At 36.3% G+C, this 22,677-nt stretch overlaps 1 protein-coding gene across 1 annotated transcript; it reads right to left on the bottom strand.

Moving 5' to 3' along the window:
• Positions 1–76: 76 nt before the first annotated feature.
• MEIOC (meiosis specific with coiled-coil domain) lies at positions 77–20,687 on the bottom strand (the record flags this gene model as incomplete). The annotated part of the gene is made up of 7 exons (XM_079130329.1): positions 77–4,148; positions 4,951–5,131; positions 7,827–7,961; positions 8,902–10,774; positions 12,651–12,755; positions 15,493–15,595; positions 20,588–20,687. 7 exons carry the CDS (start codon positions 20,685–20,687, stop codon positions 3,919–3,921), a joined length of 2,727 nt encoding a protein of 908 aa, XP_078986455.1. The 3' UTR covers positions 77–3,918.
• Between the last annotated feature and the right edge of the window lie 1,990 nt (positions 20,688–22,677).

Below are 22,677 nucleotides of genomic sequence, written 5' to 3' on the forward strand. Positions count from 1 at the left end.
ACATGACAGCAAACTAGGAAAGTGGGAAGAAATTATTTGGAATGTGTTAAAGATCTGAGATCTTTTTTAAAGAAAGTTTCAACCAATGGGAGAAAAAAGTATCTTTTTAAGTAAAGATAGTTACATATTTTTCCTCATTTAGGCTGTGACATGAAGAGGGATGTATCAATATTGACTGCAACAAATCATTGTTAAGCTAGATTCTTTTTTTTTTTTATAATCATGAATTCTCTTGAGTGCCAATAGAAATTTTAATCCTGATTTTCCCTAAAACCTGAGTATTAAGATCTGGTAATTCCTGATTTAGAGAAACTGGAGGAATTGCCCTTTTAAAGAAAAGAAACACTGGAAATCTTGCTAACACAAAAAATATTTAAGAGTGTACATAGTAAGTGCTTAACAAATGTATTGAATGAGTGAATGAATGGGAAAACTGCCTGGGAGAGTCAGAGGTGAGCAGGAAGTCTCCATTTCTACCTTTTTCACAAGCCACATTCAATTATAAACAAGGCTCTTCTCTACTTGACTTCAGCCAATAGTAGACTGTCCAGAAGGCGAAAGAGAGCATTTTCTCTGATAAGAAAAAGTAGATATTTTATACCATGAGTCAGCAAACTACCAACTGCAGGGCAAATTTGGCCATCTTTTTTTGTATGGTACAAACTAAAAATGGTTTTTACATTTTTGAGAGGTTATAAGATAAAGAACACATGTTAAAGACCATATTGTGGCTTGTAAAACCTGAAATATTTACTATCTAGCCCTTTGGAGAAAGTTTGCTGACCTTTATTTTGTATCATTAACTATGAGATTAACAAAAACTTTTATCTTTGTGCAGAAGGTTGAAAATAAAAAAGCATGGTTAAAGGAAAGGAAATGTTACCTCTTCATAAAGTCCTATAACCATGGCATTGCAAAAATAACCACATTTTTAAAAAATAAACTTTATTTAAGTCACCATCTTCTGTCTTATTCTGATTCTTTCCAGCTACCCATGGAAATGAAGTCTGTCATTATATCCATGGACTCCTGAAGGGTACTTGTTTTAATTTAATAGTTCTTTCTTCTGGGACTCTTTTTGTATGTCACAGTTAAGTGTACAATTCTAATGCTTAAAACAGAAAAAAAAAAAAAAAATCAGTTCAGCAGGTTTTGAGTAAGGTTATTCACTTAACTTGGGTGATAAATCCTTTACATCTAAATCTGAAATGACTGATATCACAAAGGGCAAACTTTAAACAACCATATCTTCTAGGTAAAACTGAGTTTTAGGTCAAATTTGGGTTTTAGTCATAACATTCCTAACCCTCTAAAATTTTATAGTAGCAGATTATTCAAGTAGGAGGAATATGGTATAATATCATCTTCCTTTAAACTTTTTCCATTAAAAAATAAGTACAGGGCTGGGGATGTGGCTCTCAGCACCACATATAAGTAAATAAATAAAGGTCCATCAACAACTAAACAATATGTTTTAAAAAAAAAGATTACACTTAAAAATAATGAGTATACCAAATTCCTTTGGATTATAAATGGGAATATCAGCTTTATAGTCACTTCTGATTTCATAATAGATCATTTTTTGTTAAGCCTTCATAGGTCAGAATTTAGAAGTGCAATGCATAAGAATCATCCACTAGAGGGATACAATTGAAAGGAACAATATAAGAATTATCTATTCTTGGGTGACATGATTTAACAAAATTTCAAAGAAATGTTTTTGAAGTGTTTGGTTTTGTTAATGGATTGGTGTTACATTTATCTGACCACTGTCATTTAAAGTTTACCCAGGAGAATTTTTATTCTGGTTTGTATGGATTAATGGGCAGAGAAAATTTATATTTGAAGGGTCAGCAAGATCCAAGTATATGCATGGGATTAGTCTACCAACATTATTACTTAAATGTTAAATAATTAAATTTAAAATTTAGCATAAGTTCTTATCAGTTAAATGAAATTCAGTTGATTTTACGACATGAGTAATTGTGTGTATATGTGGTACATTAATTGAACCTGGGGCACTGAGGTACATCCCTAGCCCTCTGATTTTATTTTGAGACAGTCTCTCTAAATTGCCAAATTTGTGATTCTCCTGCCTTGGCCTCCTGAGTAGCTGGGATTACAGGTGTGTGCCACTATGCTCAATTTGGCATGAGTAATTTTTTTTTTTCAGTCTGGGAATTGAACCCAGGGTCACTTAACCACTGAGCCTTTTCCTTATTTTGTTTTATTTTGAGACAGGGTCTTAAGTCCGTAGGGCCTCACTGAGTCACTGAGGTTGATCTCAAACTTGCAATTCTCCTGTCTCAGTCTCCTGAGCTGCTGGGATTACGGGCATGAGCCACTACGCCCAACGACATAAGCAACTCTTTAGGTTAAAAACTAATACAAATGTAAAAAAAAGAAACCAAATATTTTCAACAAAGTAATTTATTTCTTCGTGAGAGACTAAATTCAGTACAATATTTGTTTTCAGAACATCCAACGTGTCTTAATGTCAAACTTAACCACTTTCTGTGCAGTGACTGTGGTGGGGTGATCTGTTTTATTTTACTGCCTTCAATGTAATTGATTTGGGTAGTTCTAAGGCATATCAGTGATCAAAATGTTTCTCCCTACAGTTACTCCTGCATTCTCAATCAGTTTCTTCCGCACATCATCTAAAGAAAATTTATGTGGTGTGATTACACTCTTTTTTTTTTTAACATCAGGATTTCTAAAACTAAGAAAAACACCAACATTTTAAACATTAGTGTTTCTAGTCAAGGATATTTCAATTAAATTTCATCAGTACATTATATTATAGTTTAACTCATGTAGAAATGTTAAAACCCAAGATCTTCTGAGTCACATAATACCAACAATTCATATTAATGAATAAATTACTTGGGTTCCATATAAAGATATTAAGTGATGAGAAACAGAAAAAGCCAACCTTTCAAGTGCTCTTTTTTAAAAAAATACAGAAGCAAACTAAAGAACACAACTACACAAAATATACACTAACCAATTGCAAACTAAACTAGTTAAAGATTAACCTTAAAAAAATACATTTTAGAACTTCGTGATACCCTCATAAAAGACAGCAAACTAAGGGTATTAAAACAAGTCATTATTTTAGTTACTGTGCATCAAGTCTAAAAGATCCAGATAAAGGAAATGTTTTGTTTTGATTCAATTTAAATACTTTAAAATTGGAAATATTTAATAATTGATAGTAAAATTAAATTTTAAAGAATATACACAAATGATTTGAACAGGTTTTATATTCAGTAACTTGCATGGTTTTTACACTGGCATTTTATCACTAATTTAGGAGAATCAGATGCATTTCCCTCCATATACTTAGACACTAAGATTTCAAATTTATAAATATGGTAGTTATTTTAAATTAACATGAATATTGGGTTTGTCCCTGTTTTCCTTTGTGTCCTAGGTATTATCCAGTTTTGTAAGGAAAACACTTTTATATCACAATCAAAACTTGTCTTGGTTACTAGACTGTAGCCTTAATTGGGTTACAGTCACTTAAAGATTCATTATTTGGAATTATACTTACTAAGACAGAACTAAATGAAACTTATCTCCTAGAAGAAATTCATATTTGCATTTACCTGCACTGCAGAATGGGATTAAGCAATATTTTAGCTGTTAGGAAATAATTTACTTAAATAAACTTGTTATCTTTGACTACTCAGAACTCCTAGAATAGTCAACTTTACCTTTGAGTTTTTCTTAAACTGTATCTCATTCATTCCAAGTAGTTTTTTAAATAGAAGTTAGACTTCATTAAGGTATTAACTTTAAATCTGAAAGAAAATTAACGTACTGAAAGTTTGACAAGTTCATTAAAAATTTTAGCATGTCTTGATACATTTACTTATCAGCTTTTTAATTCTTCCTTCTGCTGGCATTTCCTTAATGTTTGTTTGTTTCACCTCTCTGGTTCATTGGATTGCTACTATTTACGCTTTCATGGACTTTTTCTTCACAGTTTACTATATCTTGGAAAGCCTTTTCCACATCTGCTTGACCAGCTGTACTTGCTGTTTTGGGCAAGGTCATCTGCAGCGCGCACCATAGAGTAGTGCGTGCTTTCCGAGTAGCCACACACATCTCTTTAATTGCTGAAGCAAGGGCAAAAACATCTGTAAAAGAAACAGAGTCGTTTCATATTAGATACCATTTAAATATCCCTTAACTCTTCCTTTTTTTAAAAATGGTACTGGGAATTGAATCCAGGGGGTACTCTATCACTGAGCTACATCCTCAGTCCTTTTATATTTTAAAGACAGGGTCTCACTAGGTTGCTCAGGCCCTCACTAAATGGCTGAGGCTGGTCTCGAACCTGGGATCCTGCTGCCTCAGCCTCCCAGGTTGCTGGGATTACAGATATATGCCACCACACCAGCCTTCAAGCATTATTTTTATAAAAAGAATGGCTATTGATTGAGCTAACTAAAGTACTCCGTTTTTAAAATACTTTAAAAAGTATTTATACATTTTTTTCTGGCTTGTATGACAATGACTATACTTTAGGTAAAACAGACTATCTTAAGACAGGTATTACAATTTAATAGATAAAATTAAGCTAGAACAAAGTACTTTTGGAATAAATAAGTATGGAGGTCATTTATCACCCACCTTTTTTTCAGTACTGGAACCCAGGGGCATTCTACCACTGAATTACATCCCTGACCCTTTTCATTCCTTATTTTGAGATAGAGTCTCACAAAATTGCTCAGGCTGGCCTCGGACGTGCAATCCTGCCTTAGCCTCCCAAGAAGCAGGAATTACTAGTGTGTGCCACTGAGCCCTGCACCAGCACCAATTGGTTCTTTAGATAAGTGTTAATTTTAGAAATCCAACCTTTTAATCCCAGAATCTGATTTTATTAATATTGAAATTATCACGTAGCCTTGTAAAAATAATCTGCATTAATATTTGTACCTCTTTCATCTTGGCATCTAGGCACTCCTTGCCTTTGCCGATTTGAAGCATTAACAATTTCATCTTTTCTACGTGACTGTACAATGTGAATGGACTCCAAGTGTCTATCAAGAGCAGTAGAGATATTGGCATGAAGTGGAGAGCTTCGAAGACGTTCCATTTTGCCTAGTAAAGTCACAACCTGAGAGAAACATTTTCAATTTTGATAAGGCATGTAACTACCTTGGCCCGACAAACTTAATAAAAACAAACCTTCAGTGAAGCAGAATAGAGATGAGAGCAAAAAAAACTAAAAATAAAAAAAAAATAAACCATTCGATAAATAAATAAATGAAAATGAATGTTACTGTGTCCTCGCACCATGCTAGGAGAAACAAAAACGAAAGTGAGAATTTATAATTATTTGTGTATGTTAATTCCAAGAACTTCATAGTCGATTACTGAGAATAAGCAAAAATGAGAGTCAAATATTCAAACATGTCCACGTCATTAAGAATGCAAATATAAGGGGCTTAGGTTATGGCTCAGTGGTAGTGCTTGCCTGGCATGTGTGAGGCCCTGGGTTCCATCCTCAGCACTGCATATAAATAAATAAATAAAATAAAGGTCCATTGACAACTAAAACAATAATAAAAAAAGAATGCAAATATAAAATCTGATACTGTTTTTGGCAGATAAAACAACAGCCTGCAAATAAGAACATTGTTAGCATTGTTAAGGGGTATTATGTAAAGGCAAAGAATTTGAGTTAAAAGGGGATATCAAAAACCAAAGGGAGTAACAAAAAACAAAACAAACTCCAGGAAACTACTAATTATATATTTCTAAATAAGAGTGCTTGCCTAGGACTTGTGAGGCACTGGGTTCAATCTCAGCATCACATAAAAATTAAAAAAAAAGGTATTGTGTCCATCTATGACTAAAAATATATATTAAAAAAAGAGTTCATGGTAAAAGAAAAAACAGGGAATTACCATATTTGATTTTTTCGACCCTGCATTCTTTTTTTTTCTTTTCTTTTTTGAAGTGCATTTCTTTTGATCCTGCATTCTTGAGTTATTCAACACACATTAAGTGCATCTATTAAGGGGCTGGGGTTGTAGCTCAGTGGTAGAGTGTTTGCCTAGCATGTGTATCTTTTGTCAAATTTTATTTGAAAAACAATTTAAGTCTTTAAAAGAGCAAGCTTAAAAAAGAAAAAATGGATAGCTACTCTTAAGTTGCTCAGAAAATTCTGAAATTAAAAATAATAGGAAGATTGCTCATTAAATTACAATATGAAGGAGCTGGGGTTGTAGCTCAGTGGTAGAATGCTTGCCTACCATGTGTGATGCACTGGGTTCCATTCTCAGTACCACATATAAATAAATGAATAAAATAAAGGTCCATTGACAACTAAAAATTATTTTTAAAAAATTACAACATGACTTAACATCAGGATTCTTTATATTTGTTTGAAATGACATAATACTCTTCCAAAACAAAATTATACCTACTTATAATTTGTAAAATTATACCTACTTATCTAGCTTATCAGTATTTAATACACTGATGGATATACTTTTTAGTATTTTTTTTAGTTGTTGATGGAAATTTATTTTTATTTTATTTCTATGTGGTGCTGAGAATCGAACCCAGTGTCTCACATGCTAGATGAGCACTCTACCACTGAGCCACAATCACAGCCCCTGCTGAATATACTTTTTTGTGTGTGTGTATGTGGTGCCAGGGATTTGAACCCAGGGCCTATGTGCTTGCGAGGCAAGCACTATACCAACTGAGCTATATTCCCCAGCTCTGATGAATATACTTTTAAAAAATTTTTTTTAGTTATAGACGGACACAATACCTTTATTTATTTGTTACATGGTACTGAAGAGTAAACCCAGTGCCTCACACATGCTAGGCAAACACTCTACCACAGAGCTACAACCAGAGCCCCTTAATGGATATACTTAATGTGAGTTGAATAACTCAAGAAAATGGAATAAAAATTAAAAACTGAAAATGGAATCAAATATGGTAATTCCCTGTCAATTTCCTATCATAACTAAGCTAAAAAACAAATATATATTTTAATTTTTCTTCCTTTTGTGATACCAGGAATTGAACCCATGGTCTCTAATGCTATGCTACACCCCCAGCCCTTTTTATTTTTCATTTTGAGACAGAGACTGCTAAGTTGCTTAGGGCCTCCCTAAATTGCTAAGGCTGTCCTATGGACCTCAGTTTTCTGAGCTGCTGGGATTACAGGCATGTGACACCACATTTGGCTGGTTTTTACTTTTAAAAAATATATCTTCTGCCAGTTATAGGGGCACAGGCCTATAATCCTCGCTACTCTGGAAGGTGAGGCAAGTTCAAGGTCAGCCTGGGCAACTTAGTCAAACTCTGCCTCAAAATGGAAAATAAGGCTGGGGATGTAGCTCAGTGGTCAAGTAAGTGCCTCTGAGTTCAATCCCTGGTACCTTGAAAAATAAAATATTCTGTGAGGGTTAGTTCAATTGCCAATGTGGATTTGTAATTAAATTACTCAAGTTACTTTTAAATTATTTAAGTGGGACTGTTTTCCTTTTCCTAAATATTAATCAGAGTTTTAGAAACAAACAAGAAAAGAATATTTCAGAGTTAACCAACACAATTGTTATTTAAAAATCCTTTAGGGGCTGGAGGTTGTAGCTCAGTGGTAGAGTGCTTGCCTAGCACGTGTGAGGCACTGGGTTCAATCCTCAGCATCACACAAAAATAAATAAAGGTATTGTGTCCATCTATAACTAAAAAAAAATTTTAAATAAAAAAAAAATCCTTCAGAACTCTTACTTGCTGAAAATTTTAAAATTTTATGAGCAATTTAAAACTCGACTATTGTAGCTTACTCTGGCTTGTTCTCGAAGTTCATCCACAATTAAGCGATCAACTCTAGATGGGTTGGAGGTCAGCCTTGGAATTGGAGTATTGTTAGTACTGGATACTTTTTTCCCTGGATAATTCTTGGCAAGAGCTAATTCAGTCTGTAAAAAATTGTATAATCATTAGATGCTGAATTTCCTAAATAGAATTCAACTGTGAATATTTTTCATAGTCCTAAGAAATAAACAGAAACTTACTCCTTTAAATAAAAATTCTGATTCGGTATCAAAAGATAATAAATATAAACCACATACTAAAGTATTTTTCTGTCCCAATACATACAAAATACTTGATTACTCCAACAGTTTAATATTAATAGAATTCATACGAGGTGTGGCAGGGCACACCTGTAATCGCAGCAATTTGGGAGGCTGAGGTCGGAGGATCACAAGTTGAAAACCAGTCTCAGCAACTTAGTGAGGCCCTAAATAAATAAAAAGGGCTAGGAATGTGGCTCAATAATTAAGTACCCCCTGGACTCAACCCCAGTACCAAAATAATAATAATAAAAATTCAAAGAAACTTTTAACCTAACAAGAGAAACAAATCTACTTCAGAGATAAACTTTTAAAATTAGAATATGGATAAGTTATTTTTGAAACTTAAGCTTTAGTCTGTAAATAATCTAGTTAATTCCTTATAGTTATGAACTTAAATACTATACATTATAGAATAATTCAGCTTTAAAAGAAGGCAAGTGGGCTGTGGTTGCAGTTCAGTGGTAGGGCGCCTGCAGATTCAATTCTCAGTACCACATAAAAATAAAAAGACATGTGTCCACCTACAACTAAAAAAGAATTACTGGAGATTGAACCCACTGAGCCACATCCCCAATCCTTTCTTATTTTGAAACAAGTTCTCACCAAGTTGCTGAGACTGGCCTTGAATTTGAGATCCTCCTGTCTTAACCTCCAGAGTCATTGTGATTATAGGCATGTGCCATCATGCCCGGCAAGGCAAAATAGTCTTTAAACTATAGTAAGGTAAACAAAGTAAAAACTGGCAGAGGGAACATTACTCCTAAATGGATAATTCTGTTACCTTTTTTCTCTCCTTTTCTAATGCTCTCCATTGTTCATAGCACTCTTCTAGACGAATATGAAGTTCACTGGCTGGTCCACTTCTAGTTTTAATTGGTCTTTGAAATCCAAAAGTTGGCACGAAACCAGAAAAGGAATTATCACCATACATCATATCATTAAAATAAGGGTATAAATGGCTTAAGTCATCATAAGAAAACAAATCATAGGAATCCAACAGTGGAACAACTGAATGGCCAAATGGGTGGGTGGATCTTAGGGGAAATCCATTTGAACCAAGTTGTTGAAAACCCTGATTATGCCTTAAATCTCCCATCATATAATTATTAGAAAAGCATGATGCCTGTGTGCGATTCACACGGCTATTAATATTGCTGTCTCCACTTCCTTGTCGGTGGCTATTAAAATGACCCTGTGACTCCAATAGATCTTGATATGTATTTTGAGATAAGCCATCTAAATGCTTTGGACCTTCCTCAGGATCATAATGTCCACTCTGGGGCTTGGCTTGAAAATTATGTTTGTTTACATTTTCAATGATCCCATACTGCTGAGCTGAATAATTATCACAAAATCCATTTGGCTGCTTTATTTTTTTATCTGTAACCGATTCAAAGAGATTTTCTTCTCCAGTCTTTGTCAGTCCTTCCATGTGATTGATAGATTGAATTCTTTCTGCACCATTGTAACTGAAATCAAAACTAGAAAATGCTGAAGGGTTTTCTTGGCAATACTTCTGAAATAAATTGCTATTTGGGGTTAAATTTGTAGATGATAGTTGGGGGAAATCTGAAGAATGGTTAGAACCTTTTGAAGCTGCACTTAAATGACTATTTAATTTCATCAAGTTACCTTGATTTCTATAAGGAATAGGAGTGTTATTTTTTGTTTGAATATTCATCCAAGTTGGTCTGTTTAAATTGATACCTCCTGAAGATGTTGCTGAGTTTGATAATAAATTCACTGATTTAAAATACTCAGAATTTGGGGGATCAGGTTTAGCAAACTGTTGCTTTTCTGTGACATTAGCAAAATCATTATTAGCTGGACAAGCTGTGTGAGGTTTTAGTCCATATTCTGATTTTAAGCCAAAATCAGCAGTGAATGCTGCTTCCTTTGCAAACTGTTTTTCAGTCAAATGTGGTGTGGTTTTTGGAAATGTGAAATTCTGCTGGTCAGGTAATGTTTCCTCCATTTTTTTCTGATTTGCTGGTTTAACCTGAAATAACTTTGTATAGGCATCTGCTTCTACAGTTGGTGTTTCAGGTGTGCCATTGGCTAATTTTTTACCATCCTGGACACTAAAGTTTGAACATTTATTAAGCTTAGCCTTGTTAGGATGAGCATATTCTGGGTATCTACAATAATCTGCATTTTCATTGTATCTACTAAATTGGGAAAGAAACATCTCTGCTCTTTTTTGTTGTAATGGTGCTTCAAGACCTTTAGCACATATTTTCTCTCTTCCATAAGGGTAAGTATCAATTCCTGATTCTTTCATGATATCAGACAGACCAGTTTGTGGTGTAAAACAGTTTTTGATAAATGGATATTCTTGGAATGTTGCCTTAGCTGTATCATTCGTCTGAATATTGTAACAGTTAGAATGATCACTTCGTGAGGGGTATATCCATTGTTCTTCAAGGTCTAATCCAGTAAATCCATGATAAAGTTCATCTATTTTTTGTTGTGGTGTGAGATTACTATTATGCAAGTATTGCTTTTCCACTGCTGACACAGATTCACCACTATAAAAAGCTTGCTGAGAGATAGCTGTATCTATTGGCCTTTTGGTTTCTGTCAAGAGGTCATGGTGATCTACAAATCTGCTTGTGTTCATTGGCCAAACTGACTTTAAATTGGTGGAGCAGGTCCTAGAACAAGTAAATATATTTAATTACAACTTAAGTTTTAAAGACTTTATTTTCTCAGGGGGAAAAGGCAGGAAAAACTTTCAAAAACATTTATCTTCCCCCACCTCACCATTTTCAAATATTTTCCAACCTTGCCTTAAAAGTTATCATTAACTCCAGATAATTATCATGTGAAATGTGCTATATGCTCTATAAATAGATATGCCCCAAATAAAGGTATTTCAGACAACAGCAGACCACATATGTCAGATGTCTAAGATTATAATGGAGCTAAAAAGTTTCTGTTGCTCAGTGATTGTCACAGTCATTATAACATCCCCATAGCACATTACTCACGTTTGTGACACTGGTAGAAACAAACCAACTGCACCACAAGTCACATAAAAGATTAGCACATCTAATCATGTACATTATATAATACTAGATAGGATAGTGATAGTGTCTTTAACTGATTTATGGGTTCATTCTACTACTATACCTTTTATTGTTATTTAGAGTGTTACACCAGTAGCACTCGCTGCATCTTGCGGTTATCATGTCTATTGATTGCATCAAAAGGCCATGTTGAGTGAATAACCCAAATCATCTAGAGTGTGTTTAGGCACACTCTATGATGTTTATTTACATGAAGCTGAAATAGCAATGTATTTCTCAGAACCTGCCCCCATCCTTAAGCAACGGTGACTGTATGCATTTTAATCTTAATGTCTTCACTGTACTTTTCCAAGAGGCCTATAGCTGACAACTTCAGTGTCTTAGATGAACTGTTTATCTATAGTAATCTAATGTTGTTGATCCAAATTTTATAATGAAAAAAGATGTGTTTTGCTATAACTATTTTTGAAATTAAAACATTTTAGTTGATTACATGTGTGTAGCATACTTCCCTATTTATGAATAAATTGGGTAATATGGCTTCCACACCCAAATAAAACAATTATAACATATTTAAAAGGCTTCTACCACATCTACCACATACATAAAATCCATATGTATTTCTTCAATGAGAAATGAGTTTTATTCTTTGCAATACACACACACTCAAAACATTCTTTTTCTTTTTCTTTTTTTTTTGTCTGGGGGCATGGATGAGATCAAGGGTGCTTAACCACTGAGCCATATCCCCAGCCTTTTTTATATTTTATTTTGAGAGAGGGTCTCACTAAGTTGCTTAGGGCCCTTAAGTTGCTGAGGCTAGCTAGATGTGAACTTGTGATTCACCTGCCTCAGCCTGCCAAGCTGCTGGGATTACAGGCATGTACCACCATGCCTAGCTGGAATTTATATTTTTTAAGTCAAACTTTTGCTCATGAATTCAAGGGAAATAGCTCTGAATTATAAAGAATAATTTTTCAGGTCTGGGGTTGTGGTTCAGTGGTAGAGCACTTGCCTAGCATGTGTGAGGCACTGGGTTCGATTCTTAGCACCACATATAAATAAATGAATAAGATAAAGGTCCATCAATAACTAAAAATATATATAAAAATAATTTTAAAGAAATAATTTTTCAAGTGAAAGTTCTTAAGCAAATTGAACTGTAAACTGAACTTTCAATTGTATGGCAAATACTTTAGCAAAATCAAGTCGTCTTTTTTTTTTTAATTTTTGTTTGTTGCAGATGGACAGCATGCCTTTATTATATTTGTTTATTTTTATGTGGTGCTAAGGATCAAACCCAGTGCCTTGCATGTGCTAGGCAAGCACTCTGCTACTGAGCTACAACCCCAGCCCCAGCAAAATCAAGGCTTCTAGAAACAAATAATTAGTCTGCAGTCAGATGATTATTAAATAAAAATTAAAGTTAGTAACAGAGTAACCTCGTATATGTGAATTTAAAAAATTATTGTGCAGTATGAAGGTTATATAACATACTAACCCTTCAGCAAAATATGGCTGTGACTTATCTTGTTCTTCCAGAATGTTAGACACAAGTCCATATAAGTCAGTTTCACTGCCATAGTCATTTCTTTCAGTTTGAATCCTAAAAATAAAATCATATGTAAACTGTTTTATTCATGTTAAAATACTGCATGTTGATTTCTCCTTCCAGACATATTCTATCATAATTTTTGTAAGATATTTGGACTGACTCTACATCATTTCAAATAAAGGGGGACCAGAGCTCAAGAATATATTCTACTTAGGCATGGTGTCTATCCTACATAAATATTCCTCCTTCATTTCAAATTCTATATTTAGTCACAATGTATGCTTACCTCTTATTTCTCCATAACACATGCAATTCTCTGACTTATAGTATGCAGACACAGTACCACAGCTACTCCTGAAAGCATGTCTGGTCCTATTATCCCTCATTCCATCAACAGTTGCTTAGTTTCTTAATTTGTGATTTGAAAAATCATATGAACCTGCTGCTCTCTTTTTGTGATTCTTTATACTATATATTAGATTAAAAAGTGAGACATATGGTCATCCTAGATTCCAGGGTGATTTTGCAGCTGTCCCTTACATATAACAGATTTTAGGATTATCCTTAAATCCTTGCCAAAGTAGTGACTGGTTGGAGTCCTGTGTCCCTTGAAATCCCACCTAGTAACTAATACTCTAATTCAAAATATAAAAACCATAATAAGCACATAGAAAATTGGTATATTTTACTTCTTATGGTTTTTTGATAATTCCTTCCTTGAAATAATACTTTCTTGTTTTAAAATGTTACTTCTTGCTTCTTATATTTTATTTCCAACATTTCAAAGTTGGGATGTTTTAGAAATAAAAATACCTTACACTCAAATATTTAATTGATCTTCATCAGAAGGGTAGGCATTAGTAATCATTTACTTATTATTGGTTGAATAGATTATCATTTGGAGATATTAAGAAACCTGCATTTTGCAAGGCTCTGTTACTTGCCAAACTATACACATGCTAAACAAACTGTTTTCCACCAAGTCTAATACTTTTTTCTACTAAATTGTTATTTCACAAAAATTCAACATAGAAGTTTTTTGGAATAATAATGTATTAGTATATATCTAAGAAAATATTCTATGCAATACATATCAAATTGTTAAAAGTTGTTATTGGGGTAAGGATAGGATTAAGGTGGACTTTCACTTTTCCTTATATATATTTGTGTTAAGTTTGAATTCCTTAATAGCACATATCAAAGCCTCAGTACAAAAAAAAGTATATATTATACATACACACACACATATTAGGTAGAATTAATTATCACATAATGTACACTCTTTTAGTAAAATCATTTAGAGAATTTACCACAATTTTTTTTTTTTTTTTTTTTTGGTACCAGGGATTGAACACAGGGGTACTTAACCACTGAGTCACATCCCCAGTCCTTTTTTATATTTTACTTTGAGACAAGGTCTCACTGAGTTGGTAATCTGCTGAGGTTGGCTTTGAACTTGGTATCCTCCTGCCTCAGTCTCCCAAGTTGCTGGGATTACAAGTGTGTGCTACTGTGCCCAGCACAAATTTTTAATTTTTAACAATTTTTCATTAACAGGATTCAACAACTTTTTTTTTTCTTTTTGGTACTGGGAACTGAACTTAGGGACACTTGACCACTGAGCCACATCCCCAGAACTATTTTGTATTTTATTTAGAGACAGGGTCTCACTGAGTTGCTTAGCGCCTCACCATTGCTGAGGCTGGCTTTGAACTTGCGATCCTCCTGCCTCAGCCTCCCGAGTCACTGGGATTACAGGTGTGCACCACCACACCTGGCTAAGTAACTATTTTTTTTCTTAAACTACAACAGCTGCCTTATAATTAAAATAAAGTTGGATGTCATTCCCTTGAGCTTCTCTTTTTAAGAGGCTCCCATAGTATCCTATACAACCTCTTTTCTTTTTTTTCCTCTTTGTGGTACTGGGGATTGAACCCAGGGCCCTGTGCATGGGAGGCAAGCACTTTACCAACTGAGGTATATCCCCAGCCCATCCTTTTTTTTTTTTTTTTAACCCTCATTATTCTAGCAGTGCCTGGTATGTCACATCATCATCATCATCATTATGACTGTAAGATTATAAAGTCAGGTAAAATACTTGCATGTTAATTATAGTATCTCTAGTAGGAGAGTCTGTCACATATAGTAGTTCCTTATTATTTGTAGAATAGCAAAATAATCTTAAAATTTTGTTTGGTAAAACCCTGTTTGTTGGACATTGATGAAGGAAAATAATTACTGAAAACGTAGAAGTGGATAAAAACAATCTAAAAATTTTAACTCCTTTTTTTTTTTTTTTTTGGTACTGGGGATTGAACTCAGGGGCACTAAACCACTGAGCCACATCTCCCACCCTATTTTGTATTTTATTTAGAGACAGGGTCTCACTAAATTGCTTAATCTTTGCCATTGCTGAGGCTAGTTTAACTATCTTTAGAAAGAGGAATTTAAAATTTATTTACTAAAGGTTCTAATAAACTTTAAAAGTAATAAACTAAAAATTATACACAAATACAAGGAGTTTAGGCTTTTCTAAAAGTTTGATAAACATAAAAGTTTAATGTCACAACATTAAAATGCTTATGTATAGAACAGAAAGCTAATTAGACCTTAGTTCCTGTGTAATAACAAACAAAACAAAATAGGAGTTGAGGATATAGCTCAGTTGGTAGAGTGCTTGCCTTGCAAGCACGAGGCCCTGGGTTCGATCCCCAGTACCACACACAAAAAAAAAAAAATAAAAATAAAAAACCTCATTTAGCTTGAGAAATCTAACTTATTAATTTACCTGTTCTTTACATTCATCTGAGAATTAGAAGGTTGTTTAATATCATCTCCATAAGTAGACCATGGTGCATAGAAAAGTGAAGATTCTATAGAACTTGCATATTCTGTGGATGAAGAAAGTGGAGTGTAGGTCTGCCTTAGGTCTATATTGTCTTCATTCTGAAATTTTAAAGAAAAGTTTGTATATTAGACACATCAAAACTTGGTTTATAGCCTTGTTTGATGGTGCACACCTATAATCTCAGCTACCCAGGAGCCCAGGCAATTTAGCAAGACCCTGTCTCCAAAAAAAAAAAAAAAAACAACAAAATTAACAGGACTGGGAGACATGCTCAGTGGTCAGTGATAGTTTGCCTAGCATGTGTGAGACTCTGGGTTCAATCCCAAGTACTGCAACAACAACAACCAAAAAAAAAAAAAAAAGGAAAGAAAAAATAGAAAAAAGCTCCAACTTTATTACAGAATATTAGCAAAATAATTAGAATTTAGAATAATACAGGTATAATAGTTGGGAGAATTACATTCAAATTTAGACTTAGTTACTTAACCTTACTTTATACCAGAGATTGGTGAAATTTTTCTGTGAAAGGCCAGAAGAGTAAATATTCTGGATTAGCTGGTAAGTAAGATTTCAGTTGAAATTCATGAACTTTGTTGTTCTAGCCATCCGCAGACCATATATAAACAAGTAGGCATGTCTGCGTTGCAATAAAACTTTATTTACAGAAATGGGTACTGGTCAGATCTGCAAATAATACTGTGTTATTTTAAATAAATCACATATGGAATTGATCTTAATGCTTCCAATCTGTGTGAAAGATTATTGTTAATATTTATTTTATTCCTATTAATTAATTTTGGAATGTTAAGCCAATCTGTCATTTCAGGAATAAAGTCAGCTTTGGCAGTGTTATACTACATAGAATTTTTAGATTTTCAAAGAAATTACACATACACTATTATATTTAGTCAACCTTGTGACATTAGTATTATTTCTATTTTAAAAACAAGGAAACTAAGGCAACAAAATAGTCAATACAGGACAACTTTTTTTTTTTAAATTTTTTTGGTACCAGGGATTGAACTCAGGGGCACTCGACCACTGAACCACATTCCCAGCCCTATTTTGTATTTTATTTAGAACCAGGGTTTCACTGAATTGTTCACTGCTTTGCTTTTACTGAGGCTGGCTTTGAATTCTTGATCCTCCTGCCTCGGTCTCCCAAGCCACTGGGATTATAGGCGTGGGCCACTGCACTCAGCTAGGATAAAATTAAACCAAAACTCTAGATCTTCTTACTTTCAGTCAAGAGTCTTTTATATAGTTAGTTTTAACTTTTGGCTTACTTTTTATTTCTAAGAGATATTAAAAAATAAAGTCATATATAAAAACATTATGATCTCTACAGAAATTTTAATGATAACACTACAATTAGAAAAAGAATACAAACTCATTTTTCTTTTTCTGGTCAACTGAGTAAAGATGATAAAAAGTCTGGATTTTAACAGGTTAGTGAATTATTTAAAATTCTGCATCCTTCCAAAAGGGATTAAGGTACTGTGAAAATAATTTAAAAGTCAATGAACTTAACAAGCAACAGACAAAAAACGGTTAAAGTAATCTAGACATTCTTTATCAAGAAAATACTTCATTACAAAAGTCTAGCTGGGCCCAGTGGCACACACCTATAAGCTTTGCAACTTAGGAGGCTGAGGCAGGAGGATCACAAGTTTGAGGACAGCCTTAGCAACTTAGTGAGGCCCTAAACAACTTAGACCCTATCTAAAAATTTAAAAAATAAATAAAAAAGGGATGGGGATATGGCTCAGTGGTTTACCCTAGTAAGGAGGGAAAAAACTCTGAAAGTGGGCTGGGGATGCAGCCCAACATAGAGCAATTGCCTAGCTGCCTAGCATGGGCAAGGTCTTAGGTTTAATCACCAGTGCTGCAAAACCAGGAAAGAGAAAAAAAGTCTGAGAGTTTAACTCCTTAAACAAGGAAATAGTAAAACTTGAGATGTAATATCTATATCCTGACATAAACAAAATGGAAACAGTATTTTCTTATAAATAGAGAAGAAACATGACTGGCTAAAAATGTGTTGATGGGATTCGGGGGTGTTTTGGGTGCTAGGGACTGAATGCAGAGCCTTGTACACACTTTACCACTGAGTTCCCAGCCACTAAAAATGTGTATGTGTTGCTTTTTAAATTTTTTTCAAGAGGTGTTGCCCAGGCTGGCCTTGAACTCTTGGGCTCATGTGATATTACTGCCTCCACCTCGCCTCTTGAGTAGTTGGGATTACAAGGACATACCACTGCATGTGGCTAAAAGTATTTTTAAGTTGCTTTTATTCTAATCAAAATTTATACAAGAAGAAAAGACACATATATAGATCAAAGTGTTTTTAAAAATTTTGGGGGGCACTGGGGTTGTGGCTCAGTGGTAGAGTGCTTGCCTGATGTGTGAGGCAATGGGTTCAATCCTCAGAACCACATAAAAATAAATTAATAAAAATGAAGGTTTTATGTCCTTCTACAACTAAAATTTTTATTTTTACTAGACATAATTTAAAAATATTATAAATATACAATACTGGGTTTATACTATTATCAGCAAAAATGAAAATTAAAAAAATACTTTTAATCTCTCAACCAAGAATCTCAAAATATTTACAATTGTTTGTTTAAATTTTGGTTATTATTTAAAACTTATATAGTTTTTGTTTATAACTTGTGACTATTCTCACACTGAGGAAACTGAGACACAGAGGGGTTCTTCAGAGAGTGCCACTAAAATCTACCTTTCCAGAATTTGTTAGTTAGCAACACTTTAAGTGGATTTTTTTATAATAACTTTATTTAGTTTTGTGGTGTTGAGGATCGAACCCAGTACCTCATGAGTGCTAAGCAAGCGCTCTACCCCTGAGCCACAATCCCTGCCCAGCAACAACTTTTATGATGCCTTTTTTTCCCCCGCAAGTGCTGGCGATCAAATGCAGGGCCTCACACATGCTAGGGAAGCACTTCACCACTGAGTTTTATCCCCAGCCCCAACAAAGTCTTTACCATTACAACCTTTAGAATTAATTTTAATCCTTTATCTCTTTATCATAGGCCTATTTTAACTTTTTTTTTTTTTTTTTTTTTTTTAGTGGCGATGTGTCTAAAGTGACATAAATACTTGCTTATCTTTTTGAAATAGTTGCTTAAGGGTTAGGGAAGTAGCTTGCTGGTAGAGTGCTTGTTTAGCCTAGCATGAACAAGGCCTTGGGTTCTTACATACATCTTTAAAAAATGTTTTTTAATTTAAAAGAGGGCTAGATGCGGGTGCACACTTGTAATCCCTGGTGATGCTGAGGCAGGTGTATCAAGTTAGAGAGCCTCAGCAAGTGAACAAGAACCTGCCTCAAAAAAAATTTTTTTTTAAATAAAAAAGGTAAAGTGGTAGAGCACTGCTGGGTTCAATTCACAGTACTGCAAATAAACAAATATGAAATACTTGTTTAAACAAATGGAACATTTTCAGTTTGTGTAATAGCAGTGTTTGTAATTAATTAAATATATTTTAGGAGTATTCCTTCAAATACATTTTATACTGTAAAACATTCTGGGGCTGGGGATGTATGCAGCTCAGTGGTAAAGGCCCTGGGTTCAATCCCCAGCACCTCTTGGAGAAAAAAAAAAAAAGGAAAAAAAAAAAGGCCAGGGAGTGGATTATATAAAATAAGTTCTTAAAGTTAGAAAAGTTAAATCCTTTTTAAAAAATCGATTTAACTTTTGTATTCTTGGATAAGGCAATGTGGTATATTCAAACGTAACTATTTGAAATATCTGGATTCTTTTCAGTTAAAATATTTTCTGAAAATATGCAAATATAGGGCAACTGCAAAAGGTACCACTTATATCACTGATATATTTAAAACAGTTCATTGAAATTAAGTCCAAGTAAATTTTTATAGAATTGTAAACATTATGGAGAGCAGAAGTCTGGTGCTAGGTTCCACTAGGGGTTTGTCATTTAGGACAAAAATCTCTGTGCCTCAGTTTCTCAATCTGTACAGTGGGAAAAATACAAGGTTGTTGTGTGGGTTAAAATTTTTGATATATTGTTATAATTTAAAGTATAACAATACCAACATTGATGTCCTGGTTAAATAATCTCAAATGAACATGACTTTTATTACCCTAAGCCTAATTTAACACATTAATAAAAATAAATGTTGTAGGTGGTAGCATGTACTTAAGGACATTGTCAAAACCAAAGAAAAAAGAAAAAAATTCGCCTTTAAATGATCAAAAGTTATGTTTGAAATGAAAAGATATTTGCAATAAAGTCTTGAAATGAAAAAATATATTTTGTTCTTACATGGATGATTACACGAATGGTGTGAATCTAGAATCTACATTGTGTACCAGGACAGAAATGAAAAGTTGTACCTCATTTGTGTACAATGAATCAAAATGCAGTCTGTAAAAATTAAAAAAAAAAAATAACCGAAAAAAAAAAGTATGAATTCATTGATGTCATGTTATACTGAAGACAAAATGGAAACAAGAGTCAATAAAAAAATCTTATTCTTGACCTTATTTTCAAAACTAAGTATGAGCTGGGTGCGGTGGTGCCTGCCTGTAATCCCAAAGGTTTGGGAGGCTGAAGGGGGGAGGATAGAAAATTCAAAGCCAGAGGCCCTAAGCAACTTAGTGAGAAATAAAAAAGATAAAGCTGGCTAGGATGTAGCTCAGTGGTGAAGTGACCTTGGGTTCAATCCCCGCTACAGGAGAAAAAAAAAAACAAAAAAACAAAAAAACCCCACAAAAACCAATACTTAAGTATGTATTCTGCAAACTATATTTAAAATGTGTGACAGGCTTCTTTCTGGTCTTAACTGTGAAGCCACTTAAACACCCATGGATCAGCCTGGGTGCATGAATTCGCCTTAGAATAAATCGTCTAACAAAGGGCTGAGTTTATTAATGGACCTGCGATTTGTAGCAATCATAGAAGGAAGTGGAGCCAGTCAACATCACGCTGTTGAATACATCAGATAATCTGCTGCTGGTGTCGACAGTGAGGTTCCAGCAGCGATTCGCACCTCCACGGAACGCTACTTTAGGCTGCAGGAAACAAGGGTATGGGAGAAAGTCATCACGCAGCGCAAGGCCAGGCTCCAAGCGACCAGATGGCTGTTCCATCTCGACTCTTCGACTAGCTCAATTCCAAACCCTCTTCGGGGACACGAAGTCGGCGGCCCCAGCTCTGTCCCCGGGTTTCCTCCTCTTCCCTCCCGCCCACTGTGCGCTAGCCCCGCGGCGCCGCACTCGGCAACCCTGACAGGCCCACGACGCCGGCTCGGTCCCAGCGTCTCCGCCACCCGACGGGTTCCAGCGGCAGCTACGTCGCCGCCAGGTCGCCTCCAGGGCGCCTCCAGGGCGCCGCAGCGACCTCAGACCCAGTTTGCCCGTCTACTCCGTCTACTCAGCCCACGCAGGGACCCCTCGCCCCGGCCAGCCCTGTTGCCGAGACCCCCACCCGTCGCAGCGACACGGACCGGGCGCCCCCTCGTTGCTCCTCACCGGCGACCCGCCCTCTCCCGCCGGTCCCGGCCTCCTTAGAGAACCACATCTGGGGACGCGCCCGCCCCTCAGCCTCTTCTCCCGTCGCCATCCTCCAAGCCTAGCCGCCCCCACGTCCCCGGGGCCCTGCGCTTCTCCACCCGCTACCTCAAATCCCTCCCTCAGGCCTTGGAGGTGAAGGGGAGGGCAGGTGTCTCCGTCTCTCACCTCCATGGGGGCCCCCCAGCCCCTCCTGGACTAGGTACGGCTCCTGGGGTACGGGGGTGAGGGCGGGCGTCGAGGCCCGGCTCCCTCAGCCTGCACCCCACCGCTGCCGCCGCCGCCGCCCCGGGCGCTGCCTGGAGCGGGTCTGTGGGGGGGCCGGAGCCGGGAGGGTGGGGCGGGGGAGAGGCCGTTACATTGCCTGCCCCTGGCTCGCGACCCGGCACGCGACCCAGCACCGGCCGGCCGCGCCCCGCCCCGCCCCCTCCTGTGAGGCCCACCTCTTACCCCGCACCCCTCATTGGTCCGCTGCCCAGCCAATGGGCACCCGCCTCCAGGGGGCTGTTACCCGCCAGAGACAGGGCTAAGAAGGGGCGGTTAGCCGACCTCGCTTTCCTGCAACTTCTGAGCTTTTCCCGCTCAAAGTAAACGTGTTCGGGATTGGCCGGTAGGGCAAGCAGCCGCCCGGTGATTGGCTAACAAGGCAGAGCCAGGCGCGGGCCTACTGTTGGAGAAGTTGGTGGAGGTGCTCGGAAGATTTCAGAAGTTGCGCAGCAACTGGCTGATAATCCTACCCCTAGCCGCGGCACGCCTGTGCCAACATTTTCGTTTGTGCTCCTTGGTCCCTCCCCTAGTTCCCAGAATCCTTTGGAGCGGCCCAAAGACTAACAGACCTTGTATCGGTTTCAGAGGGTGAGGAACACTCGTGGAGTCGGGCGTTGAGAGACCGGCTTCTGAGAGCCACCCTCTGGCCTAGGCCCAGGTTTTGGTGGCGCTGGAGATATTTGGGTGTTAATGTGACTCATGAACAAAATTCACCCTGACCTTTACTTCAACCCAAACAAGAAGCCATTCCTGGCCGGGTCAAGCCCTTCGCGTCGGCAGTCTCATCGGGCGCGCGATGTCTCAGAAATGCAAGGGGTGTTTTTTTTGTCTCCAGACAGTGCTGGGGATAGAAAGGCGTTTGTGTGATAAAGATGATAGAAGTAAATACAATAAGCACCTTTAGGATATTTATACTTAAGATCGAAACGAGAAACTTTCAAGGGAAAGATATTTTTAAAAATTGGTCGCAGACGGAAATAAGGTCGGGGACAACTTTCATTCGCTCATATTTGTCTTGATATTTCAAATGTACGCATCTTTGAACTCAGAAATCTGACTGCGTGAAGAGGCTGTACCGGTTAGGTCTCTGCCGCACCCTTAACATTACCCATGCATCGCATTGAGAGCCTCTCCCCTGCACACCAGAATTTTTTAAAAATTGTGAATCCCCTTATATATTTTTTTGTGTAAGATACACATCGGATTTACCCTTCTAGTCATTTTGAAGCCTTCAAAATGGCTAAAAGGTTACAATTCAAAGGCCTTACATAAATTCACAAGGTTGTGCAACCATCCCTACTGC

Source organism: Sciurus vulgaris (genome assembly GCF_902686455.1).
Source record: "Sciurus vulgaris genome assembly, chromosome: 3".
Classification (NCBI taxonomy): domain Eukaryota; kingdom Metazoa; phylum Chordata; class Mammalia; order Rodentia; family Sciuridae; genus Sciurus; species Sciurus vulgaris.